Source organism: Bos indicus x Bos taurus, chromosome 4, assembly GCF_003369695.1.
Source record: "Bos indicus x Bos taurus breed Angus x Brahman F1 hybrid chromosome 4, Bos_hybrid_MaternalHap_v2.0, whole genome shotgun sequence".
Taxonomy (NCBI): domain Eukaryota; kingdom Metazoa; phylum Chordata; class Mammalia; order Artiodactyla; family Bovidae; genus Bos; species Bos indicus x Bos taurus.
In genome coordinates this window covers 3,011,727-3,031,774 of record NC_040079.1, presented here as the reverse complement: position 1 = coordinate 3,031,774, position 20,048 = coordinate 3,011,727, and the positions used below count along the sequence as shown (strand labels likewise).

General features: G+C 55.6%; 1 protein-coding gene across 4 annotated transcripts in view; it reads left to right on the top strand.

Moving 5' to 3' along the window:
* DPP6 (dipeptidyl peptidase like 6) overlaps positions 1-20,048 on the top strand; it is a 1,064,355-nt gene that overhangs the window by 1,021,791 nt on the left and 22,516 nt on the right. For all 4 annotated transcript variants that reach the window (XM_027538503.1, XM_027538505.1, XM_027538502.1 and 1 more), the window contains exons 17-18: positions 8,994-9,041; positions 17,235-17,333. In XM_027538503.1, coding sequence (XP_027394304.1) covers positions 8,994-9,041; positions 17,235-17,333 — 147 coding nt within the window. The remainder of the gene's footprint in view (positions 1-8,993; positions 9,042-17,234; positions 17,334-20,048) is intronic.

Sequence of the window (20,048 nt, the reverse complement as noted above, 5' to 3'; positions counted from 1 at the left end):
CTGTTCCTCTTATTAAGAATAGACCTTAGCCACCCTATATTCCACAGCTGGGATCCAGGTGAGAAACACCCCTTGGCTGGAACCACAAGTATCTGGAGGCCGAGCTGACCCAGACAGGACTGGGGACCACGTCCTGACTCCTGGGTCCATGTGCAGACCTTGGGACGGCGCACCTTCTTCTGCCCATATCCCTGGGACCTGGCCCTGCTCCCTGAACATGGTAGAGTCTCCATGTGTGTTTGTCGGGTTGAATCACATGCAAAGTAAGAAGAAACTGCAAACAGGAGCTGTTGGAAGGATAGCAGGTGAACAGAGTGCTGTCGGATTCTGACCGTCTAGAGAGACTGGGGCACAGCAGTCTGTGCAGAGACAGGCGGAAGGGAGGGGCTGTGGGCAGCAGTGACGAACACGTGAAAGCTTGCTGCTGTTCAAAACAGCACATTTAATCAGGTAGCTGTTGGCTGGATGCAAGTGAGATCATTTGGAAGAGGAAGAAAAGTAAGGAAAGCCAACTTAAAACTTCAATGGTGAAGCCCCTCCGAAGGCTGTTTAGTAAAGGTGTCCTTAATTGTTTAAAACGAGTGTGGCAGGCTCCCCTTTCAGCACTGCAAGCTCCCCGGGGTCATGTGTGTGGGCCTCCTGTGCTTCTTGTCCTCTTACAGAAATCCTCAGCAACACTAACCCAGGTCCGGTCAAAGGATCACAAAGCCCAAATATCTTACTCCGAATTGGGAATCTCCTGCTTTTTCCCCATTTCTTGTGAGTTTGTTTTGAGTTAGGTGTTTTCCTAAATTACCTGCAAATTTTTAGGAGCCCAAGCATCATAGAAATCTCAAAACAATGAGTGATCTTAAAATTCACACAGAGCCGTGGGTTGAGGCTACCTGGGCCAGAGGAGCATGCGCGATGGCATGGGAGGAGGAGGACCCAGTACCTGGACCACAACGCCCGTGGAGCCGGGGGTGGGGCCTCACAGAGGAGGGGTGGGTAGTTGGATAGGATTAGGTTATAATTAATCCGTTTAAATTATACGTACCAGGCTGCTTTTTAACTTCGGTGTCCACCTACAATGCAGAAGACCCTGGTTCAATCCCTGCGTTGGGAAGATACCCTGGAGAAGGGAAAGGCTACCCACTCCAGTATTCTGGCTTGAAGATTTCCATGGATTTTCTAGTCTGTGGGGTCAGAAAGAGCTGGACACGACTGAGCGACTGTCCCTTAATGTAGTTTTTACTTGTGTTGTTTCTGTTCAGCTATTCTAAAGAGTGTGACCTGATGTGTGTGCTCGGCCTTATCCGACTCTTTGTGACGCCATGGGCTGTAGCAGGCTCCCCTGTCCGTGGGATTCTCCAGGCAAGGATACTGGAGTAGGTTGCCATTTCCTACCCCAGGGGCTCTTCCAATCCAGGGATCAAACCCGGGTCTCTTGCATCTCCTGTGTTGGCAGGCAGATTCCTTACTACTTCACTACCTGGGAGCCCATTCTAAAAAAAATACTAGATATTAAAATGACAGGAAAGCTGATATGGTTGTGACGTGGCTCTCAGAAAACAAGAGAATACGATTCAGACCCTGTAAGTAAAGATAGCTACCCTTGGTGCTTAGAGAAAAGGGCTGGGGGCAGAGGGGTTGCTGAGTATCAGCAAGGAAACCATGACCTGAATAAAGCACAGGACCCAGAGGGTGGTCTTAGGGGGTCCTTCTTTAGCTGAGTTTAAATTTGCTGCCTTGATACATGACAGCCAAGTATAAGCTTAGGAAGCCGTCCTTCATGAGCTGCTAACCCACTCAGCAAACGTTTTGTTCACGACATTGAGTCCCAGGTTCAGAAGAGGTACTGGGATGACTCAGATCCCCGGCCCGAAGATTCATGTGTGTGTGTGTGTGTGTGTGTGTGTGTGTGTGAGTCTGTGTGTGTGTGTGTGTGTGTGTGTGTGTGTGAGTCTGTGTGTGTAGTAGTGGAAACTTGGTAGGAGCAGTTTCGTTGTGTGTGTGTGTGTGTGTGTGTGTGGTAGTGGGAACTTGGTAGGAGCGGTCATGTCTTTCGAAAGTGGCTTTCACGGTGACGGTTGCTGCTGGTGCCGAGGGCGCCTTGTGAGGCACGTCAGGACGGATGCAGGAGGAGGATCTGCAGCCGCGCGGTGGAGAGCAGCTCCCCCGCGTCTGCGTGTCACTGCTCTTTAACGCTGCACCAGTCCATGCACCTTGCTGGTAGATGTCTGTATTGTTTATAGTGTCCATCTGTAACCAGTAAAGCTGCTGAGAATACTCCTATAAGATAGAACTAACTACTAAATAACGATCGCAAGCAGCAGTGTGACTGAAGTGGACCGTGCATGAGACGGGCAGTGTGCAGCCCACACACATGAATTGCACAGACAATTGTCCAGGGTCAACCCACTCAAGATTTGGAAAAGGTAGGCCAAAGCAACACCAAGATAAATACGTGCCTGTAAGGATGGTAAAAGCAAACACAAACAAAAAACCCCACACATGCCTTTTTTAAGTTAGAGCATAGACATCTGTCTGCCGTTAGCCGTAGGCTGACGAGACCATGTGCTCTGGCATCTCGGTCTCTGCTCAGTGTGCTCACGCCCTGCTGTTACCAGACCACCCTCCCATCACACGTGGTTCACGGCCCCTCCTCTGGAGAGGTTTTCCAGCTCCATCGTCGAGGGCACCGGAGTGCGCATGAACTACGGCCCCAGGCATTTTTCTGGGGCTCCCTCTGGTTTCCCGCAGCCGTGGGAGCGTAGCTTCCGGATGAAGGCTGCCCTCTCAGCCTGGATCCCAGAGGATGACCAGCGTGGCCGCAGCTGACCGGTTCCCACAGGGTTGAACTCCTGTTGTATTAAAGCACCTATATTTCGGGGTTTTGTGTTTGAAACCACGAGCTTATTTAGTGAAGACTGACGGTACGGCCTTTTTAACACAGCAATTGCAATGCCTTTAGTGAGCTTATCCGGCACAGTCTTACCTGTGTGTGAAGACACGTGTTAGAGGATTTCTGTGACGGCGTTTTCGCAACAACAACAAAACCAGAAGGAAACAGTGTGAACACCCATCAGGAGGGGGTAGACCAAAGACGTGTGATGTGTCCACACAACAGAACACTATACATCTGTCTGAAGTGCAGGCTTACCACTCGTGGAAGTCATTTCCATCATCGTGGTATTGCGGCATCTAGCATGATGTTTCCATGTAACATGGTACAGTGAGTCCCCTACATACGAACTTTCAAGTGTCAAGCTTTCAAAGGTGCACACGTGCGCTCCATCAGCATCAGGCGTGAGTGGCCCTGCAGCTGGGCCTCCCTCTCCCGTGGCTGACCGTGCTTGGGCTCCACCATCTCCCGCCTCCCCCCCTCCTCCAGTCGTTCCCGCCTGTTCACGGATGCCAGCCGCTGTGTGCCAGCTGCTGTGCTGCACCACTGTGCTTTTCAAGGTACTGTCCTATGAGATTAAGCATATTTCTTTATTTTTGTGTGTTTTTTAACGTATTATTTGTGTTAAAAGAATTATAAACGTATTACAGCGCAGTATTATGTAGCCCAACTGTGTCAGTTGGGTGCCTCAGCTAACTTTGTTGGACTTACAAACTGGACTTAGGAACGTGCTCTCGGAGTGTAACTCGATCGTATGTGTGGGAAGTATTTTCCACATTTGCCCGTGTGCACAGGTGTCCTCTACTCATCTCCTGCATTCTGCGGTCTTCCCCTGGGTGGACAGACTGCGTTCATGGGGTCCCTCCCCTGCCCACGGCTAGCCGGGCAGCTCTTGCTCAGATGCAGTGGCGGTTAAGAGTCGTCTCCATGCCTCCGTGTGTCCACGCACAGGGCCCACTCTGACATGGGGCATAGTGGTGGGACCCTCTGGTCATGGGTCAGGCATCGTCAGGTTTCACAACTGTGGCTGAATCTTCCCCCCTAGTGGCTATGCCCACTCACCTGCTGGGCGTTTGGCCTCGTCATCCTGCTTTTGTCAGACTAGATTTCAAGGCAGTTCAAACCACTGAGGTGTGCTGTGTTATTCCATATGTGGCGTATGTATTATTGTTAACACATTTTTGTTGTTGTTGACTCGCTCAGTCGTGTCTGACTCTTTGTGACCCCATGAACTGCAGCACACCAGGCTTCCCTGTCCATCACCAACTCCTGGAGATTGCTCAAACTCATGTCCATCAAGTCAGTGATACCATCCAACCATCTCATCCTCTGTCATCCCTGTCTCCTCCCACCTTCAATCTTTCCCAGCATCAGGGTCTTTTTCAGTGAGTCAATTCTTTGCATCAGGTGGCCAAAGTATTGGAGCTTCAGCTTCAGCATTAGTCCCTCCAATGAGTATTCAGGACTGATTTCCTTTAGGATTGACTGGCTTGATCTCTTTGCTGTCCAAGGGACTCTCAAGAGTCTTCTCCAACACCACAGTTCAAAAGCATCAATTCTTCTCTGCTCAGCTTTCGTTATGGTCCAACTCTCACATCCGTATATGACTAGTGGAAAAACGCATTTTTGCCACATGATATTGTTTGGTTACCACCTATCACATGGCAATCAGTTCAGTTCAGTTCAGTCACTCAGTCGTGTCTGACTCTGCGACCCCATGAATCGCAGCACACCAGGCCTCCCTGTCCATCACCAACTCCCAGAGTTCACTCAAACTCATGTCCGTTGAGTCGGTGATGCCATCCAGCCATCTCATCCTCTGTCATCCCCTTCTCGTCCTGCCCCCAATCCCTCCCAGCATCAGAGTCTTTTCCAAAGAGTCAGCTCTTCACATGAGGTGGCCAAAGTATTGGAGTTTCAGCTTTAGCATCAGTACTTCCAAAGAACACCCAGGACTGATCTCCTTCAGAATGGACTGGTTGGATCTCCTTGCAGTCCAACGGACTCTCAAGAGTCTTCTCCAATACCACAGTTCAAAAGCATCAATTCTTTGGCGCTCAGCCTTCTTCACAGTCCAACTCTCACATCCATACATGACCACTGGAAAAACCATAGCCTTGACTTAGACAGACCTTTGTTGGCAAAGTAATGTCTCTGCTTTTCAATATGCTATCTAGGTTGGTCATAACTTTCCTTCCAAGGAGTAAGTGTCTTTTAATTTCATGGCTGCAGTCACCATCTGCAGTGATTTTGGAGCCCAAAAAAATAAAGTCTGACACTGTTTCCACTGTTTCCCCATCTATTTCCCATGAAGTGATGGGACCGGATGCCATGATCTTCGTTTTCTGAATGTTGAACTTTAAGCCAACTTTTTCACTCTCCTCTTTCACTTTCATCAAGAGGCTTTTTAGTTCCTCTTGACTTTCTGCCATAAGGGTGGTATCATCTGCATATCTGAGCTTATTGATATTTCTCCCGGCAATCTTGATTCCAGCTTGTGCTTATTCCAGCCCAGCGTTTCTCATGATGTACTCTGCATATACATTAAATAAGCAGGGTGACAGGCGTACTCCTTTTCCTATTTGGAACCAGTCTGTTGTTCCATGTCCAGTTCTAACTGTTGCTTCCTGACCTGCATACAGGTTTCTTAAGGAGCAGGTCAAATGGTCTGGTATTCCCATCTCTTTCAGAATTTTCCACAGTTTATTGTGATCCACACAGTCAAAGGCTTTGGCATAGTCAATAAAGCAGAAATAGATGTTTTTCTGGAACTCTCTTGCTTTTTAAATGATCCAGCAGATGTTGACAATTTGATCTCTGGTTCCTCTGCCTTTTCTAAAACCAGCTTGAACATCTGGAAGTTCACGGTTCACATATTGCTGAAGCCTGGCTTGGAGAATTTTGAGCATTACTTTACTAGTCTCTTAAATACACATGGAAATGATAAATACTAACTCCAAGGTAAGTCAACCTCTGGGAAGGGAGCAGACTGAGATTAGGAGACACAGGTGATCTCAAATCTGTGTGTTAGATTTTATCTTTAAAAAGTGAGGCAATGTGCTATAACTTAAAGATTCAATAAAGCTGCATATTTACATGAAAGGTTTTTTTATGTTTGAAATAATTGCTTATTTGTAAATTTGACCACCTACACGCAGAGAATACTTGAGTGGGTAGCCTTTCCCTTCTCCAGGGGATCTTCCCAACCTAGGGACCAAACCCTGGTCTCCCACACTGCAGGCGGATTCTTCACCAGCTGAACCACCAGGGAAGCCCAACATGCAGCAAACATTTTAGGATGTTTTAGAGTCATTCAGGTTACTTCTGGAAAGTGGGGTGAGAAGGACCTTTTACCTGTCACTTTATTCCTTTCTGTGGTGTTCGAATTTTTTCAGAAACATGTACCAAGTTCACTAAGCTTCCCAGGGGGCTCAGTGGTAAAGAAACCATCTGCCAGTGCAGGAGACATAAGATACTCGGGTTCGACCCCTGGGTTGGGAAGATCCCCTAGAGGAGGGCATGGCAACCCACTCCAGTATTCTTGCCTGGAGAATCCCATGGACATTGGAGCCTGGCGGGCTGCAGTCCATGGGGTTGCGAAGAGTCAGACACGGCTGAAGGAACTTGGCACACACGCACGCATCAAGTTCCTGCATTTGAAAATAAGAAGGGTCCCATCCCAGCTCGACAACTTCCCTGCTGTGCTGCTGGAACAGAAGACTTAAAGCTCTCACAGCCTGTGTTTTCTCATCTGCAAAATACAGTTGGAAGCACCTGCTTTGCAGAGCCGCTGGGAGGACTAGGAATTATTCATATAAACACATAGCGGAGTGCCTTGGACACAGTAGGCACCAAATAAATAATCACTGTTTACATTATTAATAAGAATGGAGGATGCGCTCTGTTTGCAAACATACCCTCCCCGAAATGTGCGGAGGAAGGACACGCAGCCCATCTCTCAGTACCTGCTCTGTTCTCCCCCATGCGCGCCCAGTGGGGAAACCGATCTTCCAGCCTGAAAACTTCGTTTGACCCAACAATTGAAACCCACCACCTGCCGGCGCTTAGCCCCCTTCAGTGGGCGCCATCCCTTTTGGCTAAATGCACAGAGTCTCCCAACCCTGCTGCTCCCTCCGCACCCTGGGTCGAAGGCGCCTGGTTCCGCAAATAAAAAGGCAGGACACCCAGTACCACTTGATTTCAGATAAACAACAAATGAATTTTAGTCGTAAATCCCAGTACCACCTGGGACACATTTATACTGAAAATATGTATTGTTTATGTGGAATTCAAATGTAACTGGATAACCTGCATTTGATCTGGCAGGCCTCCCTATGGGGAGATGGAGGAGGGGCACCTCGTGGGCCAGGCGAGGCCCCGGACCTCCTGGACTTTGTGTCTGGGTCCAGTCCCGGGCAGGGGACAGGCAGTCCACGGCTGACGTGGCCGCTGTCGGTCTCAGCCCTGCTGGTCCGGGGGTGCCCCCCCGGCTGGAGCAACCCCTCGTGCCTCTCACGGCACCTCGGACCCCATGGCTTCTCTCTGCATCCTCTCCGGGCCCTGGACTAGGATTCCACTCTGCAGTCTTTGAGCATGGCCGGGGCTCTGAGCTTTGTGGTGGTGGGACCCACGCAGACCCCCGCTCGCAACTCAACCCCTTGCCACCCGGCCCCTTGGAAGTGGGCAGGGAGTTCTGATGGTGATCCCAGGGAAACTGCCCAAATAGTCTGAACCCCCAGCTTAGATGCGGCCACCCCATGAGCTCAGAGCACCCCCGAGTCTCCTGCCCAAGGCAGAGGAACAGCAGCCCCGGCCCTCCAGCCCCCAGGACACATCCATCCCCCTCTGCCCACTGCCGCCCACCCGCCTTCACGCCCTCTCTCCCTGCCGTCTCCCCAGACCACCAGGGCCAAGGGGCAGCCCCCCGGCTCCTTCCTGTGTGGTCTGGGGTCCTTCGCTCAGCGTTCAATCCACAGATATGTGATCAAGCCCCAGTATATTCCAAACACCATTCTAGATGCTGGAGATAATGGCAATAAATAAGACCAAGTTTCAGAATTTGTTCATACAAATTCCAGGGCTTCTGTTCTAGTGCAGTTGAAGTGAGCAGTGAACACATATGCTGAAAATCCATACTCTGGGGTCCTGATGTCATGGCAAGAGGCAGCGCTCTGTAAAGAAGAGGGGGAGGGGGCTGGGCAGAGGGGGTGGCAGTTTCTCTTGCATCGGGAGTTGGGGGCGTGGAGGAGGTGTGTGAGCAGAGACTTAATGAAGACAAAGCCGTGTCTGGGAGCAGACTTCAGGCAGAGAGGACAGTAGGCTGGGGCGGGGGTGGGGAGCAAGCCTGGCGTCCCTCACGTCCCGCAGGAAGGCCCCCCCCCCCAACCGCCCACCACACTACCAGTTGGAACAGGAGTGGAACGGGAGTGCAGAGAAGGCACAGAGATGGGCTAGAAAAATCCACGCCTGCCTTTCAGTATGCCTTCAGAATATCTGAAAAGTAAGCTTTTCTCTTGCCGCACTCTCCTTTTGCTAAAGAGGGTAACAAAGTTGACCTACAGACTCGACCCACAGCTGGCCAGGCCCTCTTCTCACTCCAGGCCTGCAGCTTCGGGACAACCTAAGAGCAGAAAGCTGCATCAGGGAACAGGGAAACACAGCTGAACACTTGCACAGTGATCATGTTACCCTAGAAGTGTTAACCAGGCATTCCAGGAGACGAGGAGGGGAGGGCTTCCCCGGGGAGGAGCCAGCAAGGCAGCCTCGATGCGTGACTCAAGACAGAGGCAGCAGATTGACCGGAACTCAGTGCAAACGATGCAGGACTGGAGGGCCACAGGGAAGTTGTAAGGGCATCGATGTTTTATGTCATTGGGACCTTCTAAAATCATACCCTTCTACTTGGGTTCCTTGTAACTGACATGGATGCAAACTTAGGAAGACATGCCCTTAACCCCCAGGGACCTGGCCTCTGCCATCCACGCTGATGACAACCCCCCCGCACTGGGGCCGGGCGCCCAGAGCCCTGAGGAGCATGTGGTAACCAAGGCTTGGTTCTCCTTCGTTCTCAGCTAAACTCATGGCCTCCTTGTCTCTCTACCCTCTGCAGGTCCTGGGGTCCCCACGGTGAGCGTGCACAACACGACCGATAAGAAAAGTAAGTGCTCTTTGGTCTTGTCTTAAATCTCCCTGCGACGTGGGGCTGGGAAGCAGAAAGGCTTCAAGAGATGATCCAGGCACAGTTTCTGTTTGGAGATCGCGATGGTCATGTCCTAGCAGCTCCAGATGAACCTGCATCCCCAGTACTGTTAGGTGCGATGGACGTGAAGATCTCCCAGCCAGTGAGGGCGCGCAGGCCCGCAGGCCCCTAGGGCCCAGAGGCCGCCTGGGGTGAGCCAACCTTGTCTGCGACCCCATAGGCAGAGCCCCGCCGGAGGCCGCAGGGATGTGCACAGACAGTGCTGGGCTCTCCAGCCGGGCCTGCCGCGCCCTCCCGGCTCTGAGAGCCCCCCACCGCTGGCTGAGGCTCCGTGGACGCCTCCAGCCCATCTTCCTCTGTGGTCTGGGGGCACCTGCCTGGCACAGGGGTCTTCGCCTCCAGGTCGCTGCAGCGGTGGAGCTTCCCAGAGACTCTCAAGGACCCACACACCTTAGGGTGACCTGTGCACATGTATGTTCACACGAAAAGGTGGAAGTGATGGGAGGAGGCAGACCGACGGGAGAGCTCAGAAGTTAGGCACCCTCGGCCTTGGTCGCTCCCTGCCTCGGCCCTCCTCTGCCCTAATCCCCCAGGAGTTCTGAGCCTCCATTCCCCCCCGATCTGCCCCCCTTCCTGGGCGCCAGCACCCCCGTTGCACCAGCCCTGGCGGGACCCTGCTCAGCACCCTCGCTCATACAGCCCCAGCTCACACAGTTCCTTTAATTCTCTCGGCAAGGGACTGCTGCTGTCTCAATGGCAGAGTTTCAGGCACCAGGGAGAGTTGGTTAGGGGGAAAGTTTCAAAAAGGAGATGGCCAGCAGCACATCTAGACAGAAATCCAAAATTAAAGATCAATAACAGTGAACTCAAAAGTAAATAATTAAATCATTTAAATACAAAGGGAAAAAAAGCCAGAAAATGGATGTGAGAGTGGATGGATACAGAGTCCATTCCTTATATATATTCATTAGTGTGCTCCGCGCCAGGTGCTGACACCACAGGAATATCTAGGGGGGCCGCCTGGAAGATAAGACCTGGAGGTCGCAGTTCCCATGGTGCATCAGAGCGGGAGCGTGGACTTCAGCCTCCAAGCACTGCAGTGGGGAGCCTGCGGGGGGGTTTTCCTGAGTGTTTAACTCCTGACTCATTTGAAAAGACCCTGATGCCAGGAAGGATTGAGGGCAGGAGAAGGGGACGACAGAGGATGAGATGGTTGGATGGCATCACTGACTCGAGGGACACGAGTTTGAGTAAACTCTGGGAGTTGGTGATGGACAGGGAGGCCTGGCATGCTGCAGTCCATGGGGTCACAGAGTCAGACATGACTGAGCATCTGAACTGAACTGAACTAAGTCCTGACGGGTCTCAGGTCGGCTCCGGAGCCTCCCGTCCCGTCTTGTCCTTGCTGCGTCGGCGCAGAACACAGTGCCCCCGGGTTTGGGTCCGTGGAGCTGGGCGGGCTGCCCCCAGGCGGGGGTGGGGCTGATGCCCTGGTTCCTGAGCCTCTCCTGGCCCGAGACGCAGAGAAGGTGCTTGGGAAGCCCATCAAAGCCTCCTGGCGCCTCTGCCGAAGTCGACACGATATGCCTGCCCCACCAAGGCTGCACCGTGACCATCTTCCAGAACCAGGGCAGGTCTGGAGCCTGGAGACCTTAGGAGTTGAGGTGATGGAGACAGTGACCCGGGCCGGCATCACAGAGCCGGCCACGAGCCGGAGCCACTGCTGCAGGTTCTCTGCGTGTTCTATCCCGTCTTCCCTCGCTGCCCGGGAGGCAGGCTCCCATCACCCCAGAATTGACGAGGAGACCCGAGGCAGAGGGGCACAACTGGCGTGTGCCCAGCCGGAGAGCGCTGGTCCCGCCTCGAGCCGGCAGCGGGGGCTCAGCCCGGCCCCCACCTCAGAGCACAGCACTGACCAGCGCAGCCTTGCGGCCAATGTGGCCAGGGGGCTGCTCAGCCCCAGCAGCTCTGTCCTGCATCCACCCCGAGACAGGCCAGGGCAGGCAGGCTTCCCCCCACCCCCACCGCACACCCCAGCCTCCGAGCTGGCTGGGCAACCACAGCCTCATCCTCTCCCTGCTCCAGAGACCCTTGCCCTGCAGTGAACCCCGCTCAGCCTCAGTGTGCAGTTGAGGGGGGCGGGGGGAGCTCTGAGCAGGGGGCAGATTCTGGGGAAGGGTTCTGCAGTCAGCAGGACTGAGCCCTTAAACTGCACCCTGAATGCTTAATCCCCGTTGGGACCATGCTCACCATTTTTTACATAATCAAGTGACCACCTAATATCAAGGGCTGGCCTCCCTGCGGCTTCCTGGACATTCCTGGGCGCCCATCTCGCAGCAGCTCACCTGAGGTGAGCTCAGTGAGGGCCAGACCTTATTCATGCAAGCCCGAGCACGAGGTCGTGACCTTGGGGCCCACTCGGTCGCTGGGGGCCGAGGCCTTTGCTCTGCTGTCACCTGAGTGACCTGCTCACAGCCACAGCCTCCCGACGGTCCCTCCAAAAGCCGCCCCAGTTAACCTGACGCAGCACCGAGTCCCTGCTGGTCTTTGAGCCCCAAGCAGAGCCCAGGGCCACCCCACTCGTCTGGAAGGCGGTTCCGACCGGTATGCAGATGGGGAGACAGGGGCCTCCTGCCCGCAGCCTGTGGGGGCCACCTGCCCGCAGCCCAACAGCCTGAGGGCAGCAGGCCCTGAGGATTGGCCTTCAGAGACGCTTGGGGAGCCTGGTCAACCAGCCTGTGGCCTGCATTGTACGACAGCCCCAGGCAGATAGGCCATGGCAGGCAGGGCCCCAGAAGGTCCCGTCCATCTCTGAAGGCAGCAGCCGTTTCCCAGATTCCTGCCGCACTCTGGAACTTGAAATTACTGTTTCAGAATTCTTTGCCTTCCCCCTCCTCTGCCCCTTGACCCCAGAGCCACCCTGGGACTATCTGATTTCTTTCCCTTTAGAAGATCTTCTTTACAAACAGAGCCTGCGGTGTCACAGATGTGACTCTGAATTATTTAGAAGCTGTTTCCTGAAGAGCGTAATTGTGGTCAGGGCCGGAGTGCACTTGTTAGGTGCTGGGTGTTCAGGCCGCTCAGGCCCTGGGATGGCAGAGCCGACAGTCGTGTAAATAGACGCTTCGAGGTGAGCGTGAGGGGTGTGAGCTTGGGGAGGGGGTGTGATCCAGGTGCAGAGGACCACCAGCTCCCCTGCTCCCCCAGCATAGCCCAGCCTGGGTCCAGAGCGCCTGCAGGCAGGCACAGCATGGTCTGCCCCTGACGGCACCGACAGCATCGTGACCGCTGCTCCCGGAACGAAGTTCCTGGGCTGCCCGGCGTGGCTCCTCCCCCAGAACTCCTGGCCAGCATCTCTCCCTCCCGCTCCCTTCAGTCGGCTTTTTACAAAGAAGCAAAACCAGCTTGCGTGGCAGCTCTTGTTTGAGACCGTCCCAGCCAGCGGCCGTCTGGGCCAGTCCACCTGCTCTCTCGTCCTCTGCCTGGTGGCCACCCCGCCCTCCCCTCTTCCCCCGAGTGACCACACGGGCATCAGCTACACCATCAGGCGTGTCAGGAGGTGGGACGACCGACGGGGAGATGTGAGGAGGGATCAGCACGAGTGCGCCCGGCCCCACCGAGCCCAGAGTTGCCCCCAGGACTCTGGAGGGCAGTGGGTTGGAGGCTCTGTGTCCACCGCTACCGCTTCCTGAGCGAGAATGGGGCTGACTGGGTGGGCCACACGTGGCCCCTCGTTGGTGCCAGTATTATAAACACACTCCATCACTCTGCCTCCAAATTGCTGATGATCCTTCTGGAGAGAAACAAACGCAGCAGACAGAACAATGACCCCCAGACCGTGTGACCACCTTTAGGATTGCATCTGTGCCACACTGGGCTTGAGCTGCGCATCCCCGGGTGGGCGGGCCACCTCTGGGATGCCGTGGTCACCGACGCTACAGGGACAGCTTCCTGAAACACGCCAGGAGAGGCCCGGAAATCCAGGCGGGTGGCCAGACCCCAGTGATGGGGCAGCACTGCCCAGACCGAGCGACCTCCGTGCCGGCCCTGCCCTCCTGCCACTGGCAGCAACCCGAGACGGGGAGGGCAGCTCTTCTGTCCTCCAGCCCAGCGGCTCACTGGTCACTCAGGCCCCCAAATGCAGCCAAGTGGTGATTCCACCAAAGACCTGAGCCAACTGGGTCCCGGAACAGCCATGGCCACACGGCGCCTGCACGCGGGGGCCCAGCTGGGAGGCAGCCCTCGTGAGCCACCCGGCTTCCTGCAGGCTCACCGTGTCCAGATCTGATAATAGCTAATTCCGTCAAATATTAGAGGGGCTCACATTTAATTAAGGAGCGGCCATTTGTCTGCTCCTGACGGCAGGTCCCCACGGCCCCCACGTCAAAAGAGATTCCTCGGGGAACAAGCGCGTCTTTTCTTATTTCCTCCGCCGAGCCCCTGCCCTCTTTGAATGCAATTATGGGAACAAATAAAATGGCTTAACTCAACTCCCCGGTGGGACAGCCAGCTCTCTGCTGATAAAACCGGTTGTGTGGGCAATCATTAAATGAGAAATCTAATATTTAACTAAATTTAATAGTCTGTTGCCGTGGTGCCTTTCTCTGAAGGGTGGGATTTTAATACAGAGGGACTAGCTATTCACACGCCGTCTGCCGAGGCCGTGTGCCGTCAGAACGCCGTGTGCAGTTAGAACACCGGGGGCTCCGTGGCGAAGCCATGGCTCCCGTGCCCAGGAACCAACCAGAAGCTCCACGTTCCGGTGGCAAGTCTGTGTTCTCCTTAGGTCCACACGAGCCGCGCTCGCAGGCTGCATGTCAGCCTGAGCACAAAGCTGCTTCAAGCTTGGCTGGTGTCAGCAGTGTCAAATTCCCATGCAGATGCGTGGAGAGGGTGACAACCAGCCTTGAGTGGCTGCTCCAGCTCTCCTGCCTGGTGATGTCTGCCCATCCAGGTCGCCCCCCTGCCACCCCCCCGGAGCTCTGTCCAGCCCCAAGAAGTGGGAGCTCGGAGCTGCTTCTCTGACAGCAAAGGGCCCAGCCCTGCTCTTGTCCCCAAGGATGCTCCTTCTGTGTTCCCGCTGATGCCCTGTCTTCGTGCGTCTCCATCCCTCTGGTCTGACCCACAGCCCCACCCGCGCCCCTGAGCCCCCTAGCTGCCCTCTCCCCTGGGCTTCTCTTAAGCAGACACAGAGGTCCAGATCACGGGCTGGAGGGCTGAGGCTTCTAGAAGACCCTGTGAGGTCCGTGCTCCGGCTCCTACCATAAGCTTGGGTTTGGATAGCATCAGTGAAATTAGAAGATGCTTGTTTCTTAGAAGAAGAGCTGTGACAAACCTAGACAGCGTATTAAAAAGCAGAGACATCACTTTGCCCACAAAGGTCCGTATAGTCAAAGCTATGGTTTTTCCACTAGTCACGTACGGATGGGAGAGTGGGACCACAAAGAAGGCTGAGTGCCAAAGAGCTGATGCTTTCAAACTGTGGTGCTGGAGAAGACTCTTGGAGTTCCTTGGACAGCAAGGAGATCAAACCAGTCAATTTTAAAGGAAATCAACCCTGAATATTCACTGGAAGGACTGATGCTGACACTCCAATACTTTGGCCACCTGATGTGAAGAACTGACTCATTGGAAAAGACCCTGATGCTGGGAAAGATTGAAGGCAGGAGAAGGGGATGACAGAGGATGAGATGGTTGGATGGCATTACTTACTCAATGGACTTGAGTTTGAGCAGGCTCTGGGAGATGGTGAAGGACAGAGGAGCCTGACGTGCTGTAATCCATGGAGTTGCACAGAGCCAGACACAGCTGTGCGACTGAACAACAGCAGTGAATTTCCTCAGTTCCCCAAAGTAAATAGTAACTTGGGTGCTCAAGCACTGCCAACTTTTAAATCAGTTGGATTAAAATGTGCTTTCGTTTTGTTTTGCTTGGTGTGGGAAGCAGGGGTTAATAGGCCTCGATTGCTTCGACTCTTAGCACCAAGAGATCTGACCACCAGGACCCTCAGAGCCCCATGGTGTTTCGGAAACCTCCCAGGAGGACCACTCAGTCCTTCCCACGTGGGAGAAGAAAGGAAGACTCGGGCCAAAACCCAGGCTCAGCTACTGTGAAGACGCATCATGTCCCGGGCATCAGTCAGATTTCCACAGACAGGTCGAGTCCTGCTACTGGAAACTGGTGTGTTTTGTCCCTGGGAAGCCCGGCGTGGGATGGGGCAGCCCGGCCAGTGACCGAGTCTGAGAGCTGGTGTAGCATGGACGTGTAGGGGACCCGAGATTGACGGTGGGGGCTTCTCGCGGAGTAGGTGACCTTTGACCTGACGGAGAGGAGGAGCCAGGAACACAGAACAGCAAGTGCGAAGGCGCGGAGGCAGCAGAGAACGTGGAAATGACATCATTTCCATCGTCTGGTGGGGCTACCTCCAGATCGTCCTGCCCTGAGAGTGAAATAATTAATACCTCGTAAACCGGCTCCTCTGTGTGCCGGGGACGCTGTGTTAAACGGCCGAGGCTGTTTGGACTCAGGGAAAACGACTGCTCTCTGCTCTGTTAGGACCGTGGGGTGCTCTCGCCACACTGAGGTCGGGGTCCCCTCCCCTGCGTGTCTGTAAGACCGCAAGGTCGAGAGGGTGCCACCTCCGGGCTGGGTCTCCAGGTCCCCGAGCTGAGGTCAGATCTGCCAGGACCTCCGGGCTTCACAGGCGGTGCTCGTGGTAAAGAACCCAACTGCCAGTGCAGGAGACATTAGAGGTGTGGGTTTGATGCCTGTGTCGGGAAGGTCCTCTGGAGGAGGAAATGGCAACCCTCTCCAGTGTTCTTGCCTGGAGAATCCCATGGACAGAGGAGCCTGGCGGGCTACAGCCCATGGGGTCGCAACAGTCAGACACGACTGAAGGACTCAGCGTGCACACACGACTGTTTGGACCTCCGTGTGTCAGCACAGCCCGTGTGGACACACCTTCCCCTTCTCACTTTATACAAAGGACTGGGCTTCTTGCCTGCTGGGCGGTGGGGTCCAACCTCACCATTTTTAAAGCTAGTTTCACCATGTCTCCCCTCACTGTGTCACCAAAGCTAAATACCCAAATACGTGCTCAGCAAACTCGTGAAGCACCTTCTGTCTTGGTTCTTGGCTTGTCACCAGCCCTGGGAACTTGTGGTCGCCTCTGCCCCCGAGGAAGTGTGGGGGTCCTGCTCAGGGTGGTCCCCATGGCCCCACAGACAGAACACTCAGTGCTGGGGGTCCTAAGTGCTGGCTCACCTGTCTGGCCTGTTCATAAAAGCAGTTATCAGCTTGCTTGTGAGATTAGGTTCTTCTTTAATGGTTCACACCCATTTCCAAGTGACTTATCTACCCAAAGGTCGAGCCCCTTGGAGATAAAACTTCCTTTCGATGGAACCACGAGTTGTCCCCAGGTAGGGTTGGGGGAGAGAGGAGGAAAGAAGTCACGTGTCAGATGGAGCAGTTGAGGGGAGGGCCAGTTCTGCAGGGGATGGAAGAAGGGGGCTTTTGCAGGCACAGGGTCCCTGCCAAGGCCTTCATGAGCTGGCACAACGTAAGGGTCTCAGAGCAGCCCCTGAGGTGCAGGGAAGGGTGCGGCCACCTCTCTGGCCTGGAGGGAGACAGGCCAGTCCCCCTGTACCCAGACTCACACGGCCGCGCAGCCACCTCGAATGAAGGTCTCCGGGGCCGGGCCACCTATGGCTAAGGCAAGAAAGCCAAGTCCACCTTCCTGGACAAAGTGGCAAAGGTCACCTCCAGCTCCTGTCCTCTCTTCCGGTGTGTTATTGTGGCCACTCCATTTGGAAACCACTTGCCTTGACAGACATGATGTCAGTTCCCAAAAAAACAGCAGTCCTGAGACCAGTCACACCCCCAAAATGATTCCCGTGTGTGAGAAATGCCGTGGAGCATGTCGGGGGCAGGGGCGCCGGGCACCGTGGAGGAACCCACCTCCCGCCCGGAGCAGCCGGGCTGACCTGGACTCGCCCCTGTCCTGTGACTGGGCTTGGGATGTAACGTCTGTGGCTCTTGGCTCCTGCCGTGGATGTGTGATCCTGTCCTCTGATGTAGCAGTCAGGAGGCACGTGAAACGCCAGGGCATCCGTGAGTGGGGATTTGAACGCATCATTGGTCTGTCTGTTTCAGAGATGTTTGATCTAGAGACCAACGAGCACGTACAGAAAGCCATAAGCGACCGGCAGATGCCGAAAGTGGAGTACAGGAAAATCGAGACTGACGACTACAGTGAGTGCTTCAGGGGAGACAGCCTCTGTGCGACCGCGATCGCTATGCCAGCGGGGCGTGGGGGGGCGGGGCGGGGGCCCCCAGTGTGGGCCCCAACTGCCCCCTCACCAGCCAGGGGGACCCAGGGGAAGCCGACTGTGTTCATAGGCAAGACATTTGCTCTGTGCCAGACAGAAATAAACAGGAGCGGTGATTTCTGTCCCCCGGAGGCCGACAGTTTAGACGTGGTCCCAGATGAAAATTCTCTCCTTGGCGGGGAGCAGGCCTGGACACCACCCAGGGCAGAGGCTTCCCCCAGACGTTCCCTTTCTGTGCCACCGATGCCCTTACTGCCTGTCAGCTCGCCTCTCCGTGTTGCTCAAGGGCTGGGGGGCGTCCTCGCAGCTGGAGACCCACAGCGAAAGGCTGGTGGCCGGGGCGGCTGGAGACCATCAGCGCCCTTCCTTGGCCTGTGTCCTCCCTCTGAGCTGTCTGTTCAGCCCTTCAGTGAGTTTCATGAGCTTGTCCTGCGGCAGGCACCCCTGAGAGCCCCGGGGCCCGGCTGGATGGGACCCGCGCTCCAGGCGGGAAGGGGGTCCCGGCAGCTTCGTCAGCTCTGCGCACGGCGCCCTGCTACCCAGGCCCAGGACGTCCACCCTGGGGCCTCAGTCCCCACAGCACCGTGTCCCTCCGCGCTGCCTGTGTGGGGATGACACCCTTAGAAGCGGGCTGGTTTCAGGTCATTCAGACCGCGAACCTCGAAGTCATTTTTGAGTCACCCATCCAGGTACCATCTGCTCATTGTCTCTGAGGTCTTGGGAGCTAACTTGGAAGGTCGCCAGGGATGGATGGGAAAGAGTGATGCCTGAATGCAGGCCCTGGGGTGGCGGAGGGAGGGTGGCCAGAGCCTGTGTCTGTCTCCCCAGACAGCGTCTGGGAGCTCCTCGTCGTCTGCCCTTTCCCTTCAGTGGGGCAGCGGCTCGTCACGGGGGCCCGTGAGCCCTGGAGTCCTGTTAAGCATCCCTGTCAGATGGGGCATGCCGGCCTGTGAGCCCCTGAGGGCAGGATCCGAGGCTTCGCCCACGGAGCACGATCCAGAAAGCTCCCCCGCCCCACCCAAGACTCCACATTCCATGAAGCCAAGTCCTTCAGAGCAGGAAGGCAGGGCCCAGGGGCTCCAGGGAGAGCAGGAAAGAGGACTGGGGTCCCGTGGAGCTTCCAGCAATGTGGGCTCTGAAGGGGCTCCTGGAGTCTCTGGTCGGCAGAGAAGAAGGGGGCATCCATCCAGGGAGGATTCTTGGTGGAGTGAGGAGGCTGACAGGTGATTCCACGTGGGGCCCTCACCCCCCATCTCCTTCACCTGCATCCTGTTGTTGGGCGCATGGAGTCATATGGTACTGGGAGCGTCCTAATCATTGCTGGAGGTGTGGGGGGAGATAAAGGGGGAGAGGCTTGGGGGGAGATACAAGGGGGAGAGGCGTTGGGGGAGATACAAGGGGAGAGGTGTGGGGGGACATACAAGGGGAAGAGGTGCGGGGGGAGAGATGGGGGAGAGGTGCGGGGGCAGATACAAGGGGGAGAGGTGCGGGGGGAGAGATGGGGGGAGAGGTGTAGGTGGTGGGGAGAGGTGCAGGGGGCAGATACAAGGGGGAGAGGTGGGGAGGGGGGACTAAGCTGCAGCAGTGACCTCTCCCTGGGCCCGTGGGCACAGCTGGTTGCTCTGGCCCCACACGTGCTCAGTGTGTTGGAGGCCGATGGAGAAGAAACCAACCCAGGAGGAGTGTGAGTGGAGGCTGTGGTCATGCCTGGCGGGGACATCTCTGCCCACCGAGCCAGGGCCACCCCACTGTCTCTCCAGGTCTGGATTTCCCCGATGTCCCTGAAATGCTCACGGATCCCAGCAGGACGCGCTCAGGCCTGGAAGCACGGGCAGCTTTGCGTGTCCAGAGGGCACGTCCAGTGCCAAGCGGGAGAGGGGCCATCAGTCAGAAAGAGAGGATGGGGGAGTGGGTTGGCCAACAGATGCTGTCATCAGGGCGCGGGGAACCACAGAACAGAAAGCGAGCGGCAGGAAGGGCAGGAGTCCAGGCCAAAAACGAGGCTCCTGAGACCCCAGGAGTCACGGCTCTAACAGGAGGGGCAGAGAGATGTGGGCAGCCCCACGGGGTCTGTGCGCGGGTCACCTGGACGGGGCCTAAAACCTGCCCCCACTGCCCCGAAGCCTGTATGCAGGCCCTGTCTGCCTCCCCTGCCCTGCAGAGCTGTAAAGAGAGAACTGACTGACAGCTCAGGGTGGAGCCCCCGCACCTCCAGGAAGGGGGCAAAGGGAAGTCTAGGCTGCCCCGGGGAGGGCGTCCATGACTGGTCCAAACTGTCGAGCAGCACCTGTCACTCAGGACGGACCCAGCTTTGCAAGAGCCCTCTCGTTAACTGGGTATTCGTCTTCCTGCTCCGCTTTTGTAAGGAAGAACCAAGGCAAAAACAAGGATGCCTTTAGATTGATGGAGGGATGGATGGAGAGCTGGAGGCAAGGATGGGAGGAACGGGGGATGAGCAAGCAGGCGGCCTCCACAGGCTGCCCGCCCGCCACCTCTGTCTCCGTGCAGACCTCAGGCAGGCCCTGTCATATGCAGGGCCCGAGATGGATGAAACAGGAGGCTTACGATGGTGGCAGAGCTCTCAGGGGCCCACAGGACTTCACAGGTCGCGCCCTCTGAGGCCGGCTGCCTACACGTT